At 45.7% G+C, this 26,322-nt stretch overlaps 1 protein-coding gene across 1 annotated transcript in view; it reads left to right on the forward strand.

Annotated features, from left to right (window-relative positions):
* Positions 1-1,874: 1,874 nt before the first annotated feature.
* Positions 1,875-26,322, forward strand: part of LOC147724816 (nmrA-like family domain-containing protein 1) — a 43,579-nt gene continuing 19,131 nt past the window's right edge. The window contains exons 1-2 of the mRNA XM_086967076.1: positions 1,875-2,063; positions 19,132-19,370. Coding sequence (XP_086823202.1) covers positions 2,024-2,063; positions 19,132-19,370 — 279 coding nt within the window. The 5' untranslated portion in view covers positions 1,875-2,023. The remainder of the gene's footprint in view (positions 2,064-19,131; positions 19,371-26,322) is intronic.

The raw sequence follows: 26,322 nt of genomic DNA on the forward strand, positions 1-26,322 counted from the left end.
TCTGCTCCTCATCGCCCGGGTGCCACGCTCAATGTTTGAGCATGGCGCCTGCTTTATTATTAACAACAAATATTAACCACAACACAGGCGCCCTACTTAATATTTTAGCAGGCACCCGCTTTTATAAAGCGCTGGGGCACGCTGCTCCTAATTAGCAACAATGGCGCACACAACTTTTTCAGGGCACAACTTAATTCGCCCTTACATTCACAGGGTCGTGTGAGCCCCTCCATGGCCCTAGGACGTGTCTGCTATTGAGAGTTCCTCTGGTGCCTCTCTCTATATGGGAAAGAAGTCTGTGACCTCCTGTTTACGTGGGTGTGATTGATGGCTCTTGGGTGTGGATTGCTCCTTGAAGCTCTTTTTGCTTCCCCCCTCCTGCTTCGCATTAAGACCCCTTCCCACAATCAGCACAAACACAACCTTTCTCTTAATAATGCAGCAACCCCTCTTCAATACTCACTCCTCCAGCACATTTTCTGCTCTGCTCGATCACCTCCTTCTGCACCCGATGGCCTCACTGCTCCACCATGGCACAAATGTACCGCCTGAACTTTGTTAGTGCTGGAACCTGCAGTCGCATGCACAGCTGTTGAATACACACCAACTCAACAGGTCCGGCCAGCGCCTAGTTGCCTCTGTTGATAACAGGGTGCAGTCTTTTAATTAGGTTATAGTTACAAGGAAACCTACAGTGCCTTTGTACAAATGGTACGGATACAATTGGCACCTTTGCCTCTATAAAGACAGACGGTGCTGCAGCACTTTTTGTCATGTCGGGAAAAATACTCCAACACATCTGACAGACACGTGTAATTTTCTGACAGACACACTTAATAATCTGACTCATAAACGTAACTCTCACAGGCATCCTGTATGTTTCCCAGCGCAATTATATGCTGTAGTACAGAGGCTTAGTACACAGCACAGTGGTGTGCAGTCACTTACTGGCATAGTGCTCAGTGCACACAGGCATCCTGTACAGTGCACAGCGCAATGGTGCGCAGTCGTACAGAGGCATACTGCACAGAACAATGGTGTGCAGTCAAGTACAGTCATGCCCAGAGCGGGGGCAGCAACCTAGCGTATAGTAAACCAGCCCTGTGGCACCAGTACACATTTCCAACTCGTCTCTGGTAACCTGCCCTGGCTTCATGGCATGACTAAAATTATGTGATTCTTTGAAATAATGCTTTATCTTAATATCCTTTGGGTTCCTTCTTCTAAGCACTTAGAAGCAGACTTAACTCAAGTAATTTGTTCCATGTAAAAGAAACAAGCATTTGCAATGGAACAGGTCTTGCATTACAAAACTTTGTGCTATTGGACCCACTAGCTGAAACTTTCAGTAATGTGAATCCTATTGCATTGCAAATGCTTGTTTAGAGGATGTGGAGAGACTGTAAATTAAGACAGCTTCCGCCAGATGTCTGGCTCTGCCTCAGACTGAAATCCTTTTAATCCCTCAAAAGCTGAAGCTGAGCTTTCATGTGACTCCTGCTTGCCGCCCAGGTACAGAGAATGAATGCAAAAACGCAGTGACCTTTCACGTGAAAAAGGAGCAAGGAAGAGCTATCCGTCTAGTGGGTGAGTTGCAGTGTGTGAAACCAGAAAACCTGGAATCCCCCGTTTGCCTTGGTTTAAAAACTGCAGCGTCAAGGTCTGCACGTGCTGCGTGTTGTATAACCTGCCTGCGTGGTACTATAAGGCACTCGAGCAGCGCACGAGCAATGTTTGAAGAAAAAGCCCCCCGGCGGGGGCGGCCCCACTTCAATGAACACTCTTCCTTTGTCGGGGTGCAGAGCACGGGGAGGGCCCGAGATGTGCCTGGCCATGGTGAGAAGTGACATCCGAGTCTGTGTAGAATGCCTGTCAGGGCGGGGCGGGATGGGTGACTTTAGGACGCGTCGCACCTGTATAAAGCTGCAGAGACTCCCCGGCCTGGCATCAGCGGCTGCTCTCCCTCCTCTCCTTGGCGGTGCTTCAGGTTTCCAACGAGGACGAACTTTGAAGAACAAGTGAAATGTCGGCCAAGAAGGTGATCACCGTGTTTGGGGCGACAGGTAAGACGAACCGGCACGAGGGAAAAGTGGACGCGAGCTGGTGACAGCTTTAGAGCTGCATTGAAACGAGGGTGGGGAGGAGAAACACTGGCGTCGCTGCTCCGCTCCCTAGAGGGGAGGAGGCCTGATGGAGCCAGAGCCCAGCTCTGTTTACCCACCCGCTGCTGGCAGAAACACTAGACTGTGTCCAGCAGGACACAACAGGTCTCACCAGCTCAGCTGTTGAATGTGGAAGGACGGTGACCAACACAGAAACAAGCATTGGCAAAGCCAATAGGTCTCGCCTTCAAATGGGAAGTGCCGACTTATTGGCTATGCCATTTTGTTTTTGCATCGGAGCTCCTTTCATATATATTTAATAAACGGTTCTAAAATGGCATTTGGCCATGCCAAAACAAGCATTGGCAAAGCCAACAGGTCTCGCTTTCAAATGGGAAGTGCGGACTTATTGGCATGCCATTGTGTTTTTGCATCGGAGCTCCTTGCATATATATATATATATTTTAATTAACGGTTCTAAAATGGCATTTGGCCATGCCAAAACAGTACATTAAATAAAAATTAAAAAACGCAAAACTGCTGCCAGTTTGTTACATTAGCAATGACGGTAATTTGTACATTTAAATTATTTTCTGCACTTTGAGTAATAATCTTTACTGGGCACTGTCCTTGTATTACACGTACGGCATAAACAAAGTTAATTTCGCATTTTGAACGTCTGAATTCCCACGGCATGTACAGGGGTCGCTCTAGAAATCGTGCTCGTTAAAGTGTTTACAAATTTACGGCTTACGGTTGTGGACCCGTCCTACAATACAACACGGGAAAAGGCTTTGCGACCGAAAACTGTCTAATTTGGGTCAGTGTATTTTAGTGAAACCGAAACCGTAACAAGCAAAGAGCCACTCTACTAACACTAACGTGGTGAAAAGGCAACATTTGGACACCATCGGTTTAATTTCAGCATCTGATCTCGATCTATTCAGGCAGAGCACATGTCCTAAATAAAGAAGTGGGGGGGACTAACCTAGATAATCAGAATGCAAGTGGAATCGCGGCGCGTGACATCACAACGCGTGACATCACAGGAACTGGCACCACAGGAAGTGGCATCACAAGAAGTGACATCGGATCTGAATCCGTGTAAAGAAACAATGTTATCCTGAGCACTCCATGAATAACTTTATCTAAAAAGAGAAAAGGTTCAGGTGGGTGCCCTCGCCGTCGCACGTAGCCCAACGTGCCTTAGAAACAATCAAATGATGAGGATAGAGGCCTAACCTCGAGACTGGGCACTCAATTCACAAAGAAAAGCGATGCTTTCTCTTAGAAGTTCATACGTCTTTATTCAATTCTTCTGAATTTCAATTGTACATCTTTTCCAACGTCATATTGTATGCTTCATCAACATAATAATCGTCTTATGTCGAACTCTGTTCAATACATAAATCCACTTGATAACAACACCCAATGCATTTCGGGTCATACAAGAACCTGACCCTTCGTCAGGGGTCTGCAATAAATGGAAATCAAACAGGACCAAAGTTAGTCACTCACAGGGATAATCAACTAAGAGACTACGTGCCATAAATGAAGGCGAAAGGTTGAAAAAAGTGGTGCTGGATAGTGAAATTGCCAACGTACCAAAGGAAAGTCATAGCTGAGTTTAAAAACGAGAAACGATCAATCTATGAGCGAAAAACCGCTCCACCTCAGTGTTGAAAAAAGAACCAGAAGTTATACCGGTAATATACAATAACGCATATCAAGCGATAAGCCATAAACACTTACGAGAAAATAAACGCGTCCGCGCTTCCGTGAATTCAAAGGTTTGTGCACAAACTAGCTACAATGAATCTAATAGGATGCAGAGTCAATCACGTGACCGCGACCACAGCCAATGGGGTAGTGGTTCCCCGGTCACGTGAGGCGAGTGTGAAGACTTCAAAACAAATAGCGCGAGGTTACAAAAACGGAGTGAAAACGAATGCATGATAAAATGAACAGTAAAATAAAACATTGCGACATGCACTCAATGAAAAACTGCAAATACGTGGTTAGGTGGGTTCAACAGCAAATACAGGCATAAATACACAAAATATGCATAGCAACGAGTAAATGGGAATCAGGAAATAGCAAAAAGCAATGCAATTGTTAAATGTCTTATAGGACCCACGAGTGTTCGATACGATCATTTAAACCCACAGGGTGGCAGGAATTAAGTTTTTTAATCCAATAAAACTCAGCTTTAAGTCTTTGTTTCACGGGATCCATGTCAGGACGCTGATGGATTACCTCAACCACCGTGAATTTAAGTTGGGAGACTTGATGGTTCATTTCTTTCCAGTGAGCAGCCACTGATGACTTGAGGTTATTAAGCCTAATATTACTTTTGTGTTCTGTAATACGGACTTTCAATTTCCGTTCCGTTTGACCAATGTATACCTTACCACAAGGGCATTTTATGAGATATATACAATTTGCAGTATCACACGTACTTGAGTGGTGTAGTTCAATTGGAAAACCCTTGGTGGGATGCATCAATGTTTTGCCGCTAATCACGTTGTTACAGTGTGTGCAATTAAAACATTTGGACATTCCTTTCCATATTTTCTTCTCCATGACAGGAGTATTGAGCATTTCCTTAAGATTTTTAGATCTTTGATATGCAAACGTGATGCGCTCATTATATAGATCCTTTAGGTCAGGTTCTGATTGTACCAAATGCCAATGCTTATTAATGGCTCTTTTGATCTTTACCGAGTCAGATGAATATTTAAGTACACATACGGTTTTCTCTGTAGTTTGTTTGGTTTTGGAAAACAATAAATCAATCCTTTTCATTTTGTCAACTTTCATCATGGCTTGTATGAGAATATCATTGGGATATCCCCTCTGTTTGTACCTCACTGTTTGTTGCGCAATAGACTCTCTGGCTTGATCTTCATTGGATGTGATTCTCTTAAGTCTTATGTATTGAGATACAGGCAAATGTTTTTTCAATGACTCCGGGTGGAAACTTTGGAAGAGGAGACATGAGTTTCTGTCAGTAGGCTTATGGAACACTTTTGTGTTGATTTCCTGGTTACATATAGTGATTTGCACATCTAAGTAGGATATACTGTCTTTGGAGATAGTGTGAGTGAACTTGATCCGTTCGTTTAAGCAGTTAAGATTCTTGATGTTGTCTTCCAGTTTTTCTTTCGTTCCACACCAAATTAGAAAAATATCATCAATGAAACGCTTAAACATAATGAGACCTTCCGTCCAAGTTTCATTCATCAGGATATTGTCCCTTTCAAACTTTTGCATGAAAATATTAGCGTATGAGGTGGCCCCCCCAAAGCCCATAGATGTGCCATTGGTTTGATTAAAAAATCGTCCGTTCCATTCAAAATAACTATGATACAGCGCAAACTGCATCAATTTTAGTATCAAGATTCTTTGGTATTCCTCCAAATCGCTGTGTAATAGGCTCCATTCGAGCGCTTCAATACCTTCACTGTGCGGGATGGAAGTATATAGTGCCACCACGTCTATAGTGCATAACCAGTATGTCTTGCCTTGTGACAGGTTCACTTTGCCCAGCATATTACACAGCGATTTGGAGGAATACCAAAGAATCTTGATACTAAAATTGATACTAATATTTTCATGCAAAAGTTTGAAAGGAACAATATCCTGATGAATGAAACTTGGACGGAAGGTCTCATTATGTTTAAGCGTTTCATTGATGATATTTTTCTAATTTGGTGTGGAACGAAAGAAAAACTGGAAGACAACATCAAGAATCTTAACTGCTTAAACGAACGGATCAAGTTCACTCACACTATCTCCAAAGACAGTATATCCTACTTAGATGTGCAAATCACTATATGTAACCAGGAAATCAACACAAAAGTGTTCCATAAGCCTACTGACAGAAACTCATGTCTCCTCTTCCAAAGTTTCCACCCGGAGTCATTGAAAAAACATTTGCCTGTATCTCAATACATAAGACTTAAGAGAATCACATCCAATGAAGATCAAGCCAGAGAGTCTATTGCGCAACAAACAGTGAGGTACAAACAGAGGGGATATCCCAATGATATTCTCATACAAGCCATGATGAAAGTTGACAAAATGAAAAGGATTGATTTATTGTTTTCCAAAACCAAACAAACTACAGAGAAAACCGTATGTGTACTTAAATATTCATCTGACTCGGTAAAGATCAAAAGAGCCATTAATAAGCATTGGCATTTGGTACAATCAGAACCTGACCTAAAGGATCTATATAATGAGCGCATCACGTTTGCATATCAAAGATCTAAAAATCTTAAGGAAATGCTCAATACTCCTGTCATGGAGAAGAAAATATGGAAAGGAATGTCCAAATGTTTTAATTGCACACACTGTAACAACGTGATTAGCGGCAAAACATTGATGCATCCCACCAAGGGTTTTCCAATTGAACTACACCACTCAAGTACGTGTGATACTGCGAATTGTATATATCTCATAAAATGCCCTTGTGGTAAGGTATACATTGGTCAAACGGAACGGAAATTGAAAGTCCGTATTACAGAACACAAAAGTAATATTAGGCTTAATAACCTCAAGTCATCAGTGGCTGCTCACTGGAAAGAAATGAACCATCAAGTCTCCCAACTTAAATTCACGGTGGTTGAGGTAATCCATCAGCGTCCTGACATGGATCCCGTGAAACAAAGACTTAAAGCTGAGTTTTATTGGATTAAAAAACTTAATTCCTGCCACCCTGTGGGTTTAAATGATCGTATCGAACACTCGTGGGTCCTATAAGACATTTAACAATTGCATTGCTTTTTGCTATTTCCTGATTCCCATTTACTCGTTGCTATGCATATTTTGTGTATTTATGCCTGTATTTGCTGTTGAACCCACCTAACCACGTATTTGCAGTTTTTCATTGAGTGCATGTCGCAATGTTTTATTTTACTGTTCATTTTATCATGCATTCGTTTTCACTCCGTTTTTGTAACCTCGCGCTATTTGTTTTGAAGTCTTCACACTCGCCTCACGTGACCGGGGAACCACTACCCCATTGGCTGTGGTCGCGGTCACGTGATTGAGTCTGCATCCTATTAGATTCATTGTAGCTAGTTTGTGCACAAACCTTTGAATTCACGGAAGCGCGGACGCGTTTATTTTCTCGTAAGTGTTTATGGCTTATCGCTTGATATGCGTTATTGTATATTACCGGTATAACTTCTGGTTCTTTTTTCAACACTGAGGTGGAGCGGTTTTTCGCTCATAGATTGATCGTTTCTCGTTTTTAAACTCAGCTATGACTTTCCTTTGGTACGTTGGCAATTTCACTATCCAGCACCACTTTTTTCAACCTTTCGCCTTCATTTATGGCACGTAGTCTCTTAGTTGATTATCCCTGTGAGTGACTAACTTTGGTCCTGTTTGATTTCCATTTATTGCAGACCCCTGACGAAGGGTCAGGTTCTTGTATGACCCGAAATGTATTGGGTGTTGTTATCAAGTGGATTTATGTATTGAACAGAGTTCGACATAAGACGATTATTATGTTGATGAAGCATACAATATGACGTTGGAAAAGATGTACAATTGAAATTCAGAAGAATTGAATAAAGACGTATGAACTTCTAAGAGAAAGCATCGCTTTTCTTTGTGAATTGAGTGCCCAGTCTCGAGGTTAGGCCTCTATCCTCATCATTTGATCGGATCTGAATCCCTCACATACACATTTAACATGTCTATCATGAGTACTTCATTGGAGCGCATTTCGAATGTACAGGGAAACCCTCCTGATTCAAGCAGAAGATTCACACTTTTGTAAGCTACACACAAAACAATGTTGCCTTTTGTCAGCTTAAACTTCCTCTGCACATAGTGCTTTACCAGAAAAAACAGTGGCACTTAAATTATTTCAACACCTCTTCTGGGGTAGTAAGTGCTATTTAAATTGCGGTAGTAAGTGCTATTTAAATTACATTTATTTTGTTTAAATACTGGGAAAGACCAACACATCCGACATTCTTACAGTGCATGCATATCCAGTAAACAGAGACTGAACAAAGTAACAAGCATTTACAATGCAATGGTCTCGGCAATATTATAGGTAGAGCTATTGGCATTGCTTATTTTTGTATTTGTATTTTTTATCCCTAAGTAAATGTTATTGTCATTTCTATTTTCAATAGCTTAAGTGTTTGCATATGTGTTACATATTGCATTAGACATATTGCATTAGCAGAGAGAGAGTGAGGTAGCAAGATAGAGAGGTATTGAAATAGAGAGTGAGTGATGTAGTGAGAGAGTGAGGTAGATAGAGAGTGAGGTAGTGATGGAGAGTGATGTTGTGAGGTAGTGAGATAGAGAAAGATTGGTGTATTGAAAGAGAATGTGAAGTAGTGAGTGTTAGTGATGTGAGGTATTAAGATAGAAACAGAGTGATGTAGTGAGATAGTGAGGTAGTGAAAGAGAGAGTGTAAGTGACTTAGTGTATTTGAGAGTGAGGTAGTGAATTAGTAATTTAGAAAGAGAGAGTGAAGTTGTGAGGTAGTGAGAGAGTGATGTAGTTAGTTTTTGAGAGTGTGTGGTGATATAGTGAGGTAGTGAGAGTGAGATCGAAGTAGATAGAGTGATGTAGTGGTAGAGAGGTAGTGAGATAGAGAGAGAGTGAATTTTGAGTAGTGTGTTAGAGTGAGAGATAGTTACTGCTGTAGTGATATTGTGTTGCTGTGAGAAAGAGTTGAGCTGTGAGTTAGTGAGAGAGTGTAGTATAGTGAGAGATAGTGAGGTAGTTAGAGATAGTGAGGTAGTGAGAGATAGAGATGTAGTGAGAGTTTTAGTGAGAGAGTTAGGGAGAGAGAGAGTGACATAGTGAGAGGTGTGGGGGAAGAGAGTGGTGTGGGGGAAGAGAGTGGTGTGGGGGAAGAGAGTGGTGTGGGGGAAAGAGAAGGTGTGGAAAGGTATGTTGGCTCTGGGGTTGAGTGCAGCAGGGTCGAATTTGCGAGCCTAGGTGGGTCGGTCTGGCCCAGGTGGTGGCTGCACGTCAAATGGGTCCAGAGTGGTGGGCAGGCACTTGGTAAGGAATCTAACGTGAGTGTCTCCAGTGGTCCCTTACGAAAGGTGTGGGAGGTACAGACGAGCGTGGGCGGTTTCCAGTGGATTTGGGGGCGTGTGGGGGTCCCTTATCTCATCTGGAAGGAGGAGGGAGAGTAAGGGTGGCGGAACTACACGTCCCAAAATGCACCGCACTGCTTGCTAAAAAAGCTAGCATAGAGTAACGGTTCATAGACGGAAAGGATATTCTTTATCTCTATGCAGTTTTAACATGAGGGCTCATGTTGTACGCAGAGTTGGCAAGTCGCCAAAGGAGGGGCTGTCACGGGGACCATGACTGTCATGGGCAAAGAGACAGTGGGGCAAACGACTCCTTATTCCTCCTCGTAAGAAAGCGGGACGCCCAAAGGCTTCCTCTGCTGCTGCCTCTCCTATAAACTCCTATTTAGGATCCTCGTGTTCCTTGCATGCCCTTGTAACATGTATGTCCTGTACACACGTGATCTCAGGACCAGTGCTCTCTGCATGGGAACTCTTCACACTTGTGTGGCCTGCACCCCCACGGACCCTGCCACTCACCTTCCCACATTCTACCCAAGGGGCGCACCTGCTTCTCCTGGACACACTCTTGGCACCCCTGTGCTCTCCACAGGCACTCTTAATGTGCACGTGCCTCGAAATAGCACCCTTCTAGTCAAGTGTTTAAGACACGCAGTTAGAAACCCCGGATAATGCACATTAACCTCTAGGCCTGGCAGTAATGTATCACACACAGATCACCGTCCTTCCTTTGTGTCTCTACCCTAACTCATGAGGGACTGACTTCTTCATAGAATCAAAGTCTGACTGTTAGCATGTATTCGCACCTGGCACCTACTGGCCAGCTGATGGCGTGGTACTTTTCACACATACAGCAAATGGAGCCAATGGCATCCAAGAGACAATAAATATGTGCAAGTTGTGGTAATTGGGGTGTGACAACACGAGCGTGCCACAGTATTTATTTAGTGGTAAATGCGACATGGTCATTGCTTGGTGAATTGTAAATGCTAGGGTTAGGCAGAGTTTTACACAATATGAAACGTGTTAATCAGCAACCGATTCAAATACTGTGGTGTGATGTCATTGGTGACGTCATTAAATGTGTCATTGGTGATGGCAAAAGTGATAAGCTTGTGACATCGCCAGTTTTGTCACTGCAAAGACGGAAGTCACCCCCATCCTTCCCCATCCCCCCCACCGTACCCTCCTCCCCCCTTCACTGTTTGAGCTTTGAAATGCAGCAATAATCAGGGTTCCATGGGCATCCCAGGGTTCTGGGCCCTGTGCCACTGCACCTGCTGCACCAGTCGGAGCGACGCCCCTGTTCACAGGCTGATGCACCCCTCTTGAAGAGCGATATTGCAAACAAATGTGCTTTAAGAGCGCCTTGTCTGTGTGTGTTGTGCATGTATGTATATATATATACTTAAACTGCGCGTATGCAGCTCATCTTACAATACAACTTTTATTGTACATTAGCATCAGTAGATTGCATTCACTTAGTACGTGGTATATATACATTTATTCTGCCATTCGTATAACCTCATAGCGCTGCACAGACAGGAAATACATGTACTTGAACCATGGACTGAGAGGAACGTGTTGTCGCTTTTAACCTACGTTGTCGGCACTCAACAGGAGTCTCTGCACAACTGAAGCTAATTCTCATTTCTTCTTGGGTTTCACATGAAGGGCTAGGGTCGTATTCTCAATTCTCTTCTGTGGGGATATTTGCTTCAGCACCCCCCCCCCTCCTCCCCCCCAGTACCCAGCAGACCCCTCTTCAGGACAGGGATGCTGCAGGGCGTTGGAGAGTGGGGGAGGGCTGGCATTATTCTGCTGTGAGGTTTACCAAATGCTGCATTTCTCTGGCAATGTCACACTGTGGCCTGTCATTAAAATGCCACAACAAATGTTAGGGCAGTGGGAACATCACGAGAGTAACTTTAATAGGAATTGGGGACAGAGATCACTGACGAAATACACTTCGACTCTATGGGGGGGGGGGCATTGAAAATCGCTAAATAACTACGGTCAATATTAGGTGTCGGGGGTCTGGGGCTCGTGTGGGAAACAAGCATGTTAAAAACATATTCCCTGACTACCAACCCCCAGGCTTCCCTCCCGTACCCCAGAGAAATATCACCAGGTTATTGCTTTGCAGTTTCGGTAATTGGGCAAACAGTGCATGCATACTGAGCCCCCGCCCTCACAGCCCGGTTCCGTGCGCCCACTCCGCGCGCTCAACCGCGAGCTGGGAGGCCACAGACGTCCATGTTCAGCACTGCCGAAGTAACAGAGCAGAAACACGCATGTTTAGGTGAAAATGTCCGTCCTTTTTGCTTGAAGCAAAAACAGTCTTTCTGTAGCATAACCCCCACCTTTCCCCAACCCCCAGGCAATTCAAGATGTGAGAAATATCGATAAAGCAAGGTATCTGTTGCATTCCCTGTCTGTCCACACCCTCCCCAATGACCCCCACACCCCTTCACCCACTTCCTCCTACAAGCATCCCTCTCTCAAAGGTGCCACTTCAGAGCCACGCCGGCGCTTGAAACCACTGTCCATGTGAACAACATGCATTCAACAATTAATGCGGTGGGGCCAATGTCCCCGCTGCCATCCTCCCAGAAGAGTCTGTGGAAATGGCGTTTATTTTAAGAGGGAATCTTTGCAGAAAAGGAGAAAGACTTCAGCGTCCTGTGATTAGGTCACTGGAAGGAACCACTGTGAGAAAAGTACCATAGAGAGAGAGAGGAGGGGGCAGGGAGGAAGGCAGAGATGGAGCGCGGGCAGAGTGGGCGGAGTCTCTCCCCGCCAGAGGGACAATGTTGGTCGTCACCGGGGTCAGAGACAGAGTCACGGACAGTCAGAGGGGCCGGGCTGGACGCGACAGAAGCATGTGGCCTAACGGCAAGAGCTACCGACTTTGGACCCGGGGAATCAGGCTCGCGTCTCAGCATCACTGTATCTCCCGTGCCTACCAAAACAAAATAAACAAGAATAAAACGGCAAGAATAAAACGGCAAAAATAAAACGGCGGCCGCAACGATTTTCGGATTCGGGGCGGGAGCAGTGAACAGCGGGAGGGGTCGGGAACGAGGACAGCGGGAGCATGCGACCTACCTCATCTTCAACAAACAGCAAAATGGCAGCCGGCGCTTCTGAAAATTTTCGGATTGGGGGCGTGGTTTTGCTGTCCTGAGTGACGGACTACGTCACTGTCTGAAGAACAGCAAAACTTACGCCCCCAAATCCGAAAAAGACGGAGCTTCTTTGGAGGGACGGCTCTCTCCTCCAATGGCTGGCCCCCTTTTAGGAAGCCAGCCAATGGAGGGAGAGCCAAAAAGAGGGAGGGATAAAGCAGCCCTCTTACTAGCATTAATTCTCGGACATCCGGTCTGCCTTCGGCAGACCGGATATTACCGAGACCTAAAAAGCTGCCTCTCTTAAGTATGTGGGAGGTGCTAACAAGGTGTGAACATTCGTTTGCTTCTAGGTGTGAGGCCCCTTACTGCTCCCAGCCAAGAGACTTGAACAGAAGGAGGTCTGATGAAAAAATAATAGTCTCCCAAACCGAACATAGGGCTAGATGTAGGTAATTCCCATTTACAGACTCTTAAATACCGAATTTTACCGAATCGGTATTTAAGAGTCTGTAAATGGGAAGGGGGCAGATTTAGGTAATTCCAAATTTAGGAATACAGAATCTGTAACATTCGGTATTTACCGATTCGGTAAATACCGAATCGGTATTGCCCATTGATTCCTATGGGCCTTGAAGCCCATAGGAATCAATGGGAAATACAGATTCGGTATTTACCGAATCTGTAAATACTGAATCCTGCAAGGGTGCAGGGGGTGTCACTTTGACACCCTCTAGCACCCCAAGTACAGGCTTGTGTGACATGTGGCACACATACATGCCCTAAGGGCATGTCTGTGTGTCAAATGACACAGGTGTGCATGCATAGATGTGCATGCACACCTGAATTCGGTATTTTACCACACAATAGGCCAGATGTAGGAGCCCTAATAACGGTCGGAAACGGAAGCCGGTATTAGGCTTTTCAGATGTAGGGGGCCTACCGAATCGGTAATTTTACCGATTCGGTAAAATACCGAATCGGTATATTTACTGAATCGGTAAATCCATATGTAGCTGACACTCCTAAGAGTGCCACCGGCCCATAAGAGTCGGTATTTTACCACACAATCCTATTGTGTGGTAAAATACCGAATTCAGGTGTGCATGAACATCTGTGCATGCACACCTGTGCCATGTGAATCAATGGGCAATACCGATTTGGTATTTACCGAATCGGTAAATACCGAATCTTACAGATTCGGTATTCCTAAATTCGGAATAACCTAAATCTGCCTCCTTCCCATTTACAGACTCTTAAATACTGATTCGGTAAAAATCGGTATTTAAGAGTCTGTAAATGGGAATTACCTACATCTAGCCCAATAGGATTGTGTGGTAAAATACCGACTCTTAAGGGCCTGTGGCACTCTTAGGAGTGTCAGCTACATATGGATTTACCGATTCGGTAAATATACCAATTCGGTATTTTACCGAATCGGTATATTTACCGAATCAGTAAAATTACCGAATCGGTTAAATTACCGATTCGGTAGGCCCCCTACATCTGAAAAGTCTAATACCGGTCAGAAACGGCCGAAATCGGCAGTTTCCGACCGGTATTAGGGCTCCTACATCTGGCCCATAGAAGCGTAAACGTACTAGTAATTTAGTGGTGCTCGTGGGACGAAACAAAACGCAACAAGCATTGGCAAATTCAATATTTGGCAATGTGTTTTTGTGATGTTGTACTCTAGGGTTGGGTGGATTGGGTTGAGTGGATTGAATTGTGGTGGATTCAAGTAAGGTGAATTGGAGTGGAATGGCGTGGATTGTAGTGGAATGGGCTGAATGTATTGGGGTGGTGGCGTGTGACCTGGAGTGGGCTGGTTCGGATTCGAGTAGAGTGGGGTGGGGTGGATTGGAGTGGGGTTGACTGTATTGAATTGGCGTTGGGTAGATTAGATAGGGTTGGGGTGTTCTGGAGTGGGTTGTATTGGAGTGGGATGGGGTGGGTTGGATTGGGGCGAGGTGGGGTGGATTGGAGTGGTGTTGACTGGATTGGAATGGGGTGGATTGGAGAGAGGTGGACTGAAGTGGGGTGAGATGGGGTGGATTGCATTAAGGTGGGGTGGACTGGAGTGGATTGGGTTGGGTTGGGTTGGAATGGGTGGCTTTTGAGTGGAGCCAATTTCTTTGGAGTGAGTTGCAGTGGGTGGATGGACTGGATTTGAGTGGGGTGGAATTTGGCGGATTAGAGTGGAGTGAGCTGGATTGAAGTGTTGCAGATTGGATTGGAGTGGGGTAAATTTGATTGAGTGATATGGATAAGATGAAGTGGAGTGAGGTGGAGTGTACTGAATTTGAGTAGACTAGACTGAATGGGATAGGGCAGATTGGAGTGGGGCAGATTGTTTTGTATTGAAGTGGGGCAGATTGTTTTGGATTGAGTAGGGCAGATTGGAATGGGGCTGATTGTTTTGGAGTGGGGCAGATTGATTTTGACTGCTGGAATGGAGTCGGGCAGATTGATTGGAGTGGGGCAGATTTATTTTGACTGCTGGATTGGAGTGGGGCAGATTGACTTGAGTGGGGCAGATTGTTTTTGACTGGAGTGGAGCAGGTTGATTGGAGTGGGACAAGTTGATTTGGACAGGAGAGGGGCAGATTGTTTGGAGTGGGGCAGATTGATTTTGACTGCTGGAATGGAGTGGAGCAGATTGATTGGAGAGGGGCAGATTGATTTTGACTGCTGGATTGGAGTGGGGCTAATTGTTTGGGCTGGGGCTGATTGATTGGAGTGGGGCTGATTGATTGGAGTGTGGCAGATTGATTGCTGTCGGGCAGATTGATTGGAGTGGGGCAGATTGATTGAAGTGGAGCAGATTGCTTTGGACAGGAGTGGGGAAGATTGACTGGAGTGGGGCAGATTGACTGGAGTGGGGCAGATTGTTTTTGACTGGAGTGGAGCAGATTGTTTTTGACTGGAATGGTGCAGGTTGATTGGAGTGGAGCAGGTTGATTTGGACAGGAGTGGGGCAGGTTGATTTGGACAGGAGTGGGGCAGATTGTTTGGAGTTGGGCAGATTGTTTGGAGTGGGGCAGATTGTTTGGAGTGAGCCAGATTGATTGGAGTGGGGAAGATCGATTGGAGTGGGGCAGAGTGATTGGATTGGGGTAGAGTGATTGGAGTGGGGTAGATTGATTACAGTGAGGCAGATTGTTTTTCATTCGAATTGGGGCAGACTTTTTTGGATGGGAGTGGGGCAAATTGTTTTGGATGGGAGCAGATTGAGTGGTGTGGGTTTGAAGGATTGGAGTGAATTGGGGTGCGTGGCATGGACCGGTCTGGGTCGTATTTGATTGGGTGGGGTGGTTTGGATGGGGTGGATGGTTTGGGGTGAGGTGGGGTGCATTGGACTGTGGAAGATTGCAGTGAGGTGGATTGGGGTGTACTGCACTGCATAATTAAAAAAATTACACATACGAAAGAAACCATGTCGCTTTGCAATGTATAAAACAAGATACTTGTCGTCTTTTGAGAACAGCGCCCATAAGCAAAAACAAAACAAAACCAAACATGAGTGCAAAGTGAGAAAAGAAGAATTGGCAAATTAAAAGAAATTTAAGTAGAGATAATACAACGTTGCAATTTTGTTTGTCCTGATAGGCACATTTTTGCCAGTCAAATGCCTTCTGTTTGCAGGGCATTTGAAGTTAAAAAGAACAAAATAGTACCTCAATCACGTCTGGTGCAGCGGACAGACACTGATTAAGTTGAATCAATCATTGCTGGGTCCCTGCTCGACAGAGAGGAATGGAAATGTTAGGCCGGCAGTGACCAGTTTCGAGGCTGTAAAGAAGAGGGCCATGCAAGCTAACAAATTCTAAGCAACAGGGTGGACTCCATGCCCTTTTTAGGTCGAGCCTATAGTGGCAGCTGTGCATGCGCTGCTCCCTTTGTGAGGCATGCAGTATTCAGTTTTGAGTGGAAGCTCCGCCCACTCTCCTCCCATCTTTTTCATTGGCTTGTGTCTTTGTCGTCCTAAATGCTGCCTTACAATTGGTTTAGGCTTGTTAGACCCTCCTTATGACGGCCATGTTGTCATTTTGCATCCTTCCATGGTTACTGGCCCCTTTACTTCCAGTGTTGCACAGTATGTTTTATTTACGCTGTGTGCACTATTTTCTTCCTGTGCTTTCCACCCCCTCCTGCAGTCCAGCCTTCTCGCCCGCCACTCCCGATGTTCGTGCCTTTTCGCACGCCCACACTCCCGTTACATTGGAAGTGCTTGTTTTTTGTAGGAGCACGAACCAGAGCGAGCCCGCCTGAGTGACGTTGGTAACACTTCTCCGAATGTTTACGCTGCACAGGCTGCTCAGCTGCTTGTTTTAAACCTGGCGGCTTCAGGTGAAGGAATTGTCACTGGGTTCCAGAATCCGAGAAGCTGTGACCGGCCATGGCTTATTTTGGATGAGCACTTTCCTTCCTGCCTGACTCCCTGCAAAGGGGCACATACTCTTAGAAGCGGAGTCTTACCCATGATCTCTCAGGGGTCCGATGAGATCCTCCCCCCATGGGTAGATGCATGCTGCAAACACTGGTCAGGTTCCAGTTGTGCGGAGTTGAAGATGGGGGAACTACCGGCAGACATTGGAGCATTGTTCTGTCCCTTTGATAACTGGACAGAGAGGAAGATCTCCCATTAGGCAGAGTTTGGAATTCTCACTTTTGCTCTTGGAGAAAAGTCTTCTAATTGTTTGACTAAAACATGATGTAATGCAAGCATTTGTGAGATAGTTACTTGTTTGAAGAGGAGTGGGGGGAGAACTTCTGCATCTCCTAAAGGGAAACGAACGTACGAGCTGAAGACTGCAAGGACAAGTGTGCACTCCAGCACTCCATCACAGCATGGATGGTAAGGAGGAGGGCAAGCACTGTAACGCGTCCATTGTGTGCCAAGTGGGCAGGCTCCATTCCGCCCACTCAGGGCCGGCTCTAGGGCGACCTGTGCCACAGCACCAGGTGCTGACTTCACATGGGGGCGCCTGTTTGCTTAAAAGCACCTCCTGCTGCGTTCCTGGCCTCCAGCAATTTTCAGTCAACAATTAAAATGTCAAAAAAACTCCAGTGATTAATGTTCTTCCTGGCAAGATGGAGTTTTGTCTAGTAGAAGTTTTGACTTGTGGAAGTTTTGAAGGTAGCGCAGAGGGTTAATATGCCTGCTGCACAGAACATGTTCCATGCAGATAAGAAAGTGAATATAATGTAAACAGGTCAGTGGGTTACTGATTTTGTCAGAGACTTCCTTTTGGTAGTTGCAGTATACAGTGCGCTATTAACTGTCATCAAAGAACTGCATGCAGACTTCAAGGTATAGATTAGAGCGGATGGATTTTTTCCCCCAGACTTTCATTACTGTACTGTTGCATAAAGGGTTCATTTAGGTACAAATCATTTCTTGTTATTAAAGAGAGCCCCAATCAATTGTGTTACATTTTAAATTCAGAGTTTGTGCTTCTCCAGACCAAGTTATCTTCAACTGTACTGCCTACCAATATGGATGACATGTGAATTCACCCCTTGTTGTCCTCTGTTTTATGTAACATTTACTATACATGATTTACACACCTATGATTGATTGTCTCTGTGTAATGCGTGTGTTATCTAAAGTGCTCTGACACCCTTCGCTGTTATGAGTGACGCTATAAAATTAATTAAATGCATCTGAGATAGAGTGTTTATGGAGATTGTTGGGTGGTGGTGAGGGGATCCGTGACTGAGGTGGTCGTTGGGGGCGCCAAAAAACATTGTTGCACTGGGCGCCACCAGTGCTAATGCTGGCCCTGCATCCACTGTGTCTAAAACCAAGTCAGTGGGGCCAAGTCAGTGGGCACCCTCCTCTTCTTAGCTTCAGAGCTACTGTTCGATCCTTCTTCAACAGGCTCTCGACCCAGGGGTCCAGAAACATGTCTGGTGGTAGCAGCTGGTGAGCAGCCACTCTGCCTGGGCACTAGTGTTAGGTTGTTTTTCAGGGGGCATCTCTAAGATGTCCTCTGTGTGCATTTTTCATTACATCCCACACTGGCATCAGTGATAACAAGCTCCCAGCACCCTATACTCTTAATGGCATTACTGCACAATGTCTAAGAATTGACTTAGACAATGTAGAGGTACAGGGCTCTCATGAACCTGTACCCTCATCACTGGTACAGTGCACTCAGCTGGAGGGGTGGCTATTGTATGTCAGGACAGTGGGTTGTAGGCATGGCACACAGAGGTGTGTGCCATGTCAACTCTTCACTTCGTTCTGCACCAAAACACGCAGCCTGCAAAGGCTGTATGTCACTTTGTTCTGCACACAAACACGCAGCCTGCCAAGGCTGTATGTGTGGGTAGAGGTACAGGGCCTCTAGAGGTGGCACAATAAGTGCTGCAGCCCTTAGTGGCCTTCCTTGGCCACAGTGCCCTTGGTACCTGTGGTACCATTTACAAGGGACTGACCTGTGGCCAAAGAGTGCCAATCAGGTTTTGTTTTCAGTACAGTTTTAGGGAAAGAACATAGGCCCTGAGTATTTGTTTGGCAGGAGCCCAGGACATTCTCAGTCAAAGCACATCAGCAGTTCAGCAAAAAATGGGGACTACCGTGAAAAAAGAGGGTACTTTCTTAAATTATACTGCTGTCAAGCCTCAGTTTACCACTGTGATGTCTTCCCAAACGGCTTCTGCGGTACCACAGCCTGCCCATGCACCTACCCCTGTTATTGTCTGCCAAAATATATGATGTTTGTGCAATAATATACTCTTAGGTGCGGCCTATACGTTTTTTAATGTTGAAACACAATTTAAATCTCTACACCTTTTCTGTTCTGTACACCTAGGTGCTCAGGGCGGGTCGGTTGCACGAGCCCTCTTGCAGAGACCTGAGTTTGCAGTGAGAGCTGTTACTCGTGATGTTAACCGGCCGGCATCACTTGCCCTTCGTGATTTGGGAGCCACAGTGGTGAAAGGAGACCTGGACAACCAGAAGAGTGTGGAGGAGGTCATGAAAGGGGCTTATGGCACATTTTTGGTGACCAAATTCTTTGACAGTTCCAGCAAGGAGAAGGAAGTGCAGCAGGTAAGACCAGAAAGTCTTCCTTTGATCATCGTGCAACATGCCAGATATTGCTCTTCCTATAAAGGACCTTTTCTTGTGTTTATTCAAATTTCCCTTCAATGGGAACTTGTAGACCTGTTGCACCCTGAAATGTGGAAAATACTTAGGGCCTGATTACGAGTTCACCCATGGTGGCAGTGCTGCTGCCGAACCAGCAGTCGGACCGCGATATTATGAGTTTGGCAGTCGGTCTGCCACAGGACCGCTGCAACTGCCTGCCTCAGTGATCCCTCAGCGGTGTGGCAGCTGTGTGAGGCCACAATATGCTGGCGTGTCTCTGCGGCACTGCCAAGCAAATTACGAGTTTCCTCACTCGAACCCCTTTCATGGCAGTGATCCTGCCATTAAAAAGGTGGTGGTGAGGAAACTAAGGGGGTCCTAAAGCTCCCCCTGTTGCCTCTGTGTATGCATGACTGTATGTACCCTTCCTGCACAGACCGAAATGCACAACAATGTGTATTTCTGTCCGTGCAGGAACGGGCCTTAGCTCTCCCACACTGGTGCCTTCCTATGGCTCTCCTTTCAACCTTAGCCGTGGGACCGTCCAACCTGTATTCCTGTTGGAATATAGTGGGTGGGCTGACTACAGGTTTGGCAGTCTTGGAGCAGGGTGCTGGCATGGCGGCCTGCTCCAAGACTGCCAAACATGTAATCATCCTGAATGTATATAACTTCATACCTCTTCGTGCTCACTAAAATGTCAACTTCACTACCCATCCCCCTCAACCTCCCCTCCAAGCATCTGGCTTTCTTCATACACTATCTTCGCATGTTGCACCCTGCCAATACGGATCTCCCTACAAAACGTTGTCAATTCCCTATTCAACTTCCCCATTCAACTTCCTTCTCACTGGTTCCACTGCCATTGGGTTGCCAGCCCCTCTCCACTCCCCTCTCCACTCCTACCTGGGTACTATGTCTGTCCATAACATATGCACTAGACCAGCGTACCTTGATCTCCTTAAGGTTTCTCTTCATCACTTTAATCAAACCTTTCAATTAAATCAATTCATTTTCCCTGTAGATGAGTCACTAACTTGTTGGGGCAGCCATCCCTGCCAACCAACTTGTTTGTCACTGGTATAAACTCTTCCCATTTTATCCATCCTTTCCCATGCATTATAATCCAGGTTTCTTACTTATCAAACCCCAACTGCTTTCCATGCTTCCTCATTGTCGCCTGTGTCTCCGACCACTTTATAAAGGAATGCCAGCAAATCCAAATGGTCGAATCCCCCCTCATGGGGCCCAGTACTGAACCTAGAAAACAACCAGCCTAAAAGAATTAAACATCCTAATTCAGATAGCCTCTTGCTCACTAGACACATATAACCTGTAACAATCAGATGACCACCACCCCAAGCGCCTAATCCTGTTGGCAGACTAACCTCGCTTATCAACCTCCGTAGTTGCCCCTATCCTTAATTAGTGTGTTCCATAGATGTCTCCCAGAAGACCGAATTTCCTCAATGCCTTCCAAAGCACTGCTAGAAACTGAATCAGCTTAATTCTACACCCATTCCAATGCCTAAACACACACTGGCTGCCACTCATCTCCTCTTCAGTGTAGTGCTGACACCACTATACTGGGCAAAGCTGCCTTACCGGGAAGCTCCTCAGCAGCACTCCCCTCTCTCTGGCTCGCTGGTCCAAATTCCACTTCCTCACAGTTATATCCAGGCCCCACTTTAACCCCCATGTCCTTCACTTCCACCCACCACCCTTCTTTGCACCAACAACAACTCCAACACCCGTAATTCCACAAAGAGCATCCACTTCATCAACAGTGCAGAATGGGAACTCTTTCCGTTTCGTGTATAGATGCAATAGAGTTCCCACAACCCTCCGCAACACTGACCAAAGCAGTGGCCTCCCTATTTTGCCCAATTTGCCTTTCTACTTTGCCTAGCCTTCCAAATACCTGGTTTCCAACCCCCCGCCACTGTGGGGGCAAAACCCCATAACCACTTACCAAAAAAGGCTATACCAGCCAACTTACCCTCAATGGTAACTCGTGACAAACCTTTTTCGGTCATATCCCTTATGAAATTTACCACATCGCTTCTCCCCCAACTGTTCTCCTTACTTCCTCTCCTCTCTGTGCCCCAGATTCCAAGAATTCACTCCATGTTTGATCATCCTTTGTGTTGATGGCACAATGGCCTATGCAGCAGTTCAAAAATTCTCACACACCTAGCTATTTCGCACAACTCCAGCTACATGAGATGTTTCTCTTGATCCGCTTCCAATGCAAACCCACAGATTATCCTGAAGTGCGAACAACATAAAGCATACACAATTTCATTGTCACTTCCTGGAACATTCCTTTCCTTGAACATAATGTTGAATCGCTTACGGCCTGACGCAAAAAGTTGCTTAAACTCCAGAAAGGCTATGCTGCTATCCCCATGTTTTCCATAGTTTAGCTGCTGCTCCACGCAACACCTGCCTTACTAAAAAAAAAAAAACCTGCTCCTCCAACCTCATCTGAGAAACTCTATACCATTATGCATCATCGCCCACCCCACCAACAAGATGCTATTGAACTGCTCCATCTTCAAATTGACCAAAAAAACACCGATTGCCTAACTCGGTGCATGGGAAGCGGCAAACTAGACATTGGCAAACCCAATCATCTCCAAAATGTCCTACCTGCTCATACCAAGCTACATGCAAAATTAAACTGACCACGTAGTGCCTCAAACATCCTGTACCTGAACCCTGGTGTTGGCCAACATCACCTCCAGCAGCTCCACCTTCTCTCTCCTCTTGCCCTCAACAACCTGACTCAATCTTAGTAGAAACAATCTTAATCCATAGAAAAGATAACACTGTAGCTGGCCTCACCATCTTCTCTTCCACTAGTGGCATCCCTACATTCTCCAACAGCCCCTTAGGAGTCTGGCCCTGCTCTTTTTCAGGCACGCGCCAATCGGGGACACATTCAGCCTGTCCATGGGCCAGTCCTGAAATGGACCTGCCATTCTGCCTTCCTGTGCCCCCTTTGACAATTCAGCTCCTACCACCTTGTGGTGTACCTTTGCTGATATCAAATGTCCTGCCCACCTCTTACGTCTCGACCATCATACCCCTATTTGAGCCGCTATCCAAGACCTGTGAGTAACAATTGTCTGTGCACCTTGTTGTCATACCATCACAGCCAGTATGCTAACCCCTCCAGTTTAACCAGAGTATAATCTCTTTCCCATGGGCCCATGTACTCCCCTCTTCCACCCCTTTGGTTCAGCTGCTGCCATTCACCCCCTGGTACCCTTTGTTCCCTTACTACGTTACTTATGCAGTGTATCAGTAGGTGTCTTGCCCCACATTTTGAGCACTTCTGTCTAAATTCGCAGTGCTGATAGAGCTGCCCCATCCACATTTACCTTTCGTATCCTCCAGCAGCTTTGCCCTGAACTCCTCGTCTCATCTTACACCCAAAGGGTAATGTGTGCCTTTCTAATAATATCCATGTATTTAAAGAGTGCCACATTTCACTCGGGGTGATACTCGCAGTATACATTAGCGTAGATCTTAAACACCACTGTCCAATCATCAATTGTTATTGTTATCCTGGACCTCCTCGCAAATTTGTATTCCTCCTCTTTTGAGCCCTCCTTTGCCCGCACATGTCAGTGCAATAGTCTAAAGATGTCTATAGCCTCTCTTTTGTGGCTGCCATCAAATATGCCCCAAGGGCTTTGTCATCCTGATATAGGGCAGTTTTGTTACCTTCAGCTCCTTACTTTCTTCTTTACTCTTGTTTCCAGTCTTTTCTTCTTTCGTGTCCCCTTTCTTTCTCTCCTTATTTTGCTTCCCCTCCTTCTGTTCTGCTTACCTCCTTTTCTATCTTCAGTCAAAGCATTCCCTTCTGTTTCTAAACATCTGCCATATTCTTCCCAAAGCCATCTGTACCCACAACTTGGTCGGACACATGTCTACCCTTGTGTATTTTCAAACCTCAGCTGTCCTGTGGCACCTCAAGCTCTCCCTAACCCCTTTCGATATTATTTCCGGCTTTGCGCTGACATCAGTCTTTCTACCTGGCTTTAAATTCAGGGCCTGGGCCGAAGCCGGTTGTCCCGGCAGCGACCTCATCTCCAGCACCCGTGTCTTCACCAATCTTCTCAGATTTTTCTTTGCCTGTTCCACCCTCGCCCTTAAATGTATTCTGCCAAGCAGTACTGCTTCGCTGCACCTTCATTATCCCCCAAACCTTCAACCAACTCCCCTCCTCAATAGTTTCCTCTTCCTAATCCAAAACTGACACCACTCCTGCATCCAGCAACCCTAAGCTTAGGTTGCTTGTTCCCAGCACTTTACCACCACCCACGCCAGCATCACAGTTCATCTGCTGGTTGCCATGCCTGCTCTGCCACGGAAGACACACCAGACCTTCCCCATCTCATCGCTCTGTCGTCCCACGCTGAGTTTGGGCTGCTTACACCCAACTGACTGTGCTGTTGCTTCCCCTCGGGGTGGTGGAGCTCTACAAGACTCTGGAGTGCTGCTCTTTCTTCAGATTGTCTGCCTCTAGGAACCCTTGAAGGCCCAAGAGCTGCTTTTCACATCTTGTTCTTTGCTTTTGTCCTCATCTGGGACCCACACCCATCGCCCCCACTCCTATCCTTCCTGTTCTGGCCTCACTCGCTACGCCCCCGCGCCAACCCGCTCCTTCGCCGGCTTTGCTGCTCCTTTTTGTCCCTTAACATCACCCTCGGTCATAGCTCTACCCTGGTCCTGCTGTAGTTGCTCTTGTGCCTTACACCTTAAGGGGCTTCTGGCCAGAGATGAGCTTTTCCACCTAAGGGTGCTGGGTGCCCCCCCCCCCCACTCTCTATCCTCTTCCTGCATGTTTCCCCCCTCCTTTCCCTTGCTTCATTCTAGCGTAGCAGCCATTACTGATGATGCTCTGTTGAAATACAGGGTTGCCAACAGGCTTCGCTGTCCTCTCTCACTTTCCATCGTTTTTGATGCCCGCCTCCACCAGTGTTTAATTTGTATTTTTTTTAAAGTGCCAGGGCTCTCGTAAGGAGGCCACTGCAGCTTGCATCGCACATTGCCTCTGTTATGCTGCCAGTGGGCCTGATTCACAGAACTAACTTAAGACAAAATCCTAAACTTACTACTTTTGGTATTCACAGAAGTTAGGATTTTGTCTTAAGTTTGTCTTAAGACAGACTTAAGACAGACTTAAGACAAACTCCTAACTTAAGTCTGTCTTAAGACAAACTTAAGATAAAATCCTAACTTCTGTGAATACCAAAAGTAGTAAGTTTAGGATTTAGTCTTAAGTTAGTTCTGTGAATCGGGCCCACAGATCGTACCCACACAACTACTAACCATCACACTCCTACAAGTGTAACAATTCAGACAATTCCAGACCCCCAATGCTATCAGAATGGCTTGGGCGGCAGGTAATAGTTATTTTTTATGTATATTGAATTATAAATTAACTGTTGTTGTACTCCTCTCTAAATTAGTCAGACATGGCCACTTTGTGGCAGACTGTCACAAACACTGGTGCTGACCATTAAGTGCCAGTGCCTAGCACTGGAAACCACTGGCTCAAGTTAAGCACTGGCCTACTCGCTCACATTTGGGACAGATTTGAGGGCGCAGGGGTGGGGATGTTTTCTTCCTGTGCCTCTGCATCTGGAAGAGCTGTGTCTGCAAAGACAGTGCATGCAGAGCTGATGTTACACTTTGTAGTTTGCTGCTTTTGTATAAGGCGAGGTGTGGTGGATTTTGTTTTGGTCCGTAGCGCGTTTGGAGAATATGATGTTGCATGTGGTACTGTAGTCAAAAGACCTGCCGCCTTGTCTTCTGTGTTCATAGGGAAGAGATGTGTCTCCAGAGATGATGCATGGTCTGCTGATACTGCAAGATTGGCTTCTTTGTCTGTTGTGTTTGTATAGGGGGAGGGGTGTTTGCGTTGATGATGCATGCAGTGCTGGTACTGCGGGGGTTGCTGTCTCGCCTTCTGTGTTTTTATAGGGGAGAGGTATGACTGTAGAAAATATGCCTGCAGTGCTGGACTGCAAGAATTGAGGCCTTGTCTTATGTGTTTGTATATGGCAAGTGTCTCCAACCAGTCGATCGTGAGCTCCAAGACACCTTCACAGTAGCTCGCAGCCTTGAGTTTATTTCTAAATTAGCACAGGGTCACATTTTCCTTTTAAAGTTAAGGGAAGGCTCTGTTTATTTTACATTACTATCATCAGGCCTCAGAAAGCAGTCCTGATACTTAGCAGTGCTCAGTCAGATTTATGACCCAGGCTGGGTCATGGGGGTTAAGAACTAAAGCACTGAAGTATTTTACTCTTAAATAAAAGTCCTGGACAACTCCATATTGGAGGTGAGAACAAAATGATGTTTTTACATGGGAGAAAATTAAACTTAAATTAATGATTAAGTTAACTGTTCAATTTAAAGTTCTCCCATTTTAAGGTGTCGCATTTACAAACGGCAGGCTTCTTGCTTCTAATGGCTAGTAGGCACTTTGCCATATGAAGAACTGAAAATAGTAATTTTTTAAATGGCAGAAATTTAAAGTGCAAAGAAATGGTCTTTGAACACTTTTGCAGAACAACTTTCTGCACTTTAAATTTCTCCCATTTTAAAAAGTGGTTCTATGTTTGCGTTATATACATGTAACTGTGCCACATATGGTGAAAGAAATGTTCTTTGCCACAAGTACACGTGACACAGGCTCACAGTTGCATGTTCATACATCCCCAAAGATCTCACACTCACTGACACACATGGCAGCCCCGTCACAGTACCCCTAGTCAAATTTGTTATCTTCTTCAAACTATAGTATCTGGCTCTATGGACATTAGCCTTCAACTCAATGAAGATGAGGGCATCTGGTAACAATGGGGGAGTTGTTGAGCCTTCAGTAGCTCACAAT

Source organism: Lissotriton vulgaris, chromosome 4_1 (genome assembly GCF_964263255.1).
Source record: "Lissotriton vulgaris chromosome 4_1, aLisVul1.2, whole genome shotgun sequence".
NCBI lineage: Eukaryota > Metazoa > Chordata > Amphibia > Caudata > Salamandridae > Lissotriton > Lissotriton vulgaris.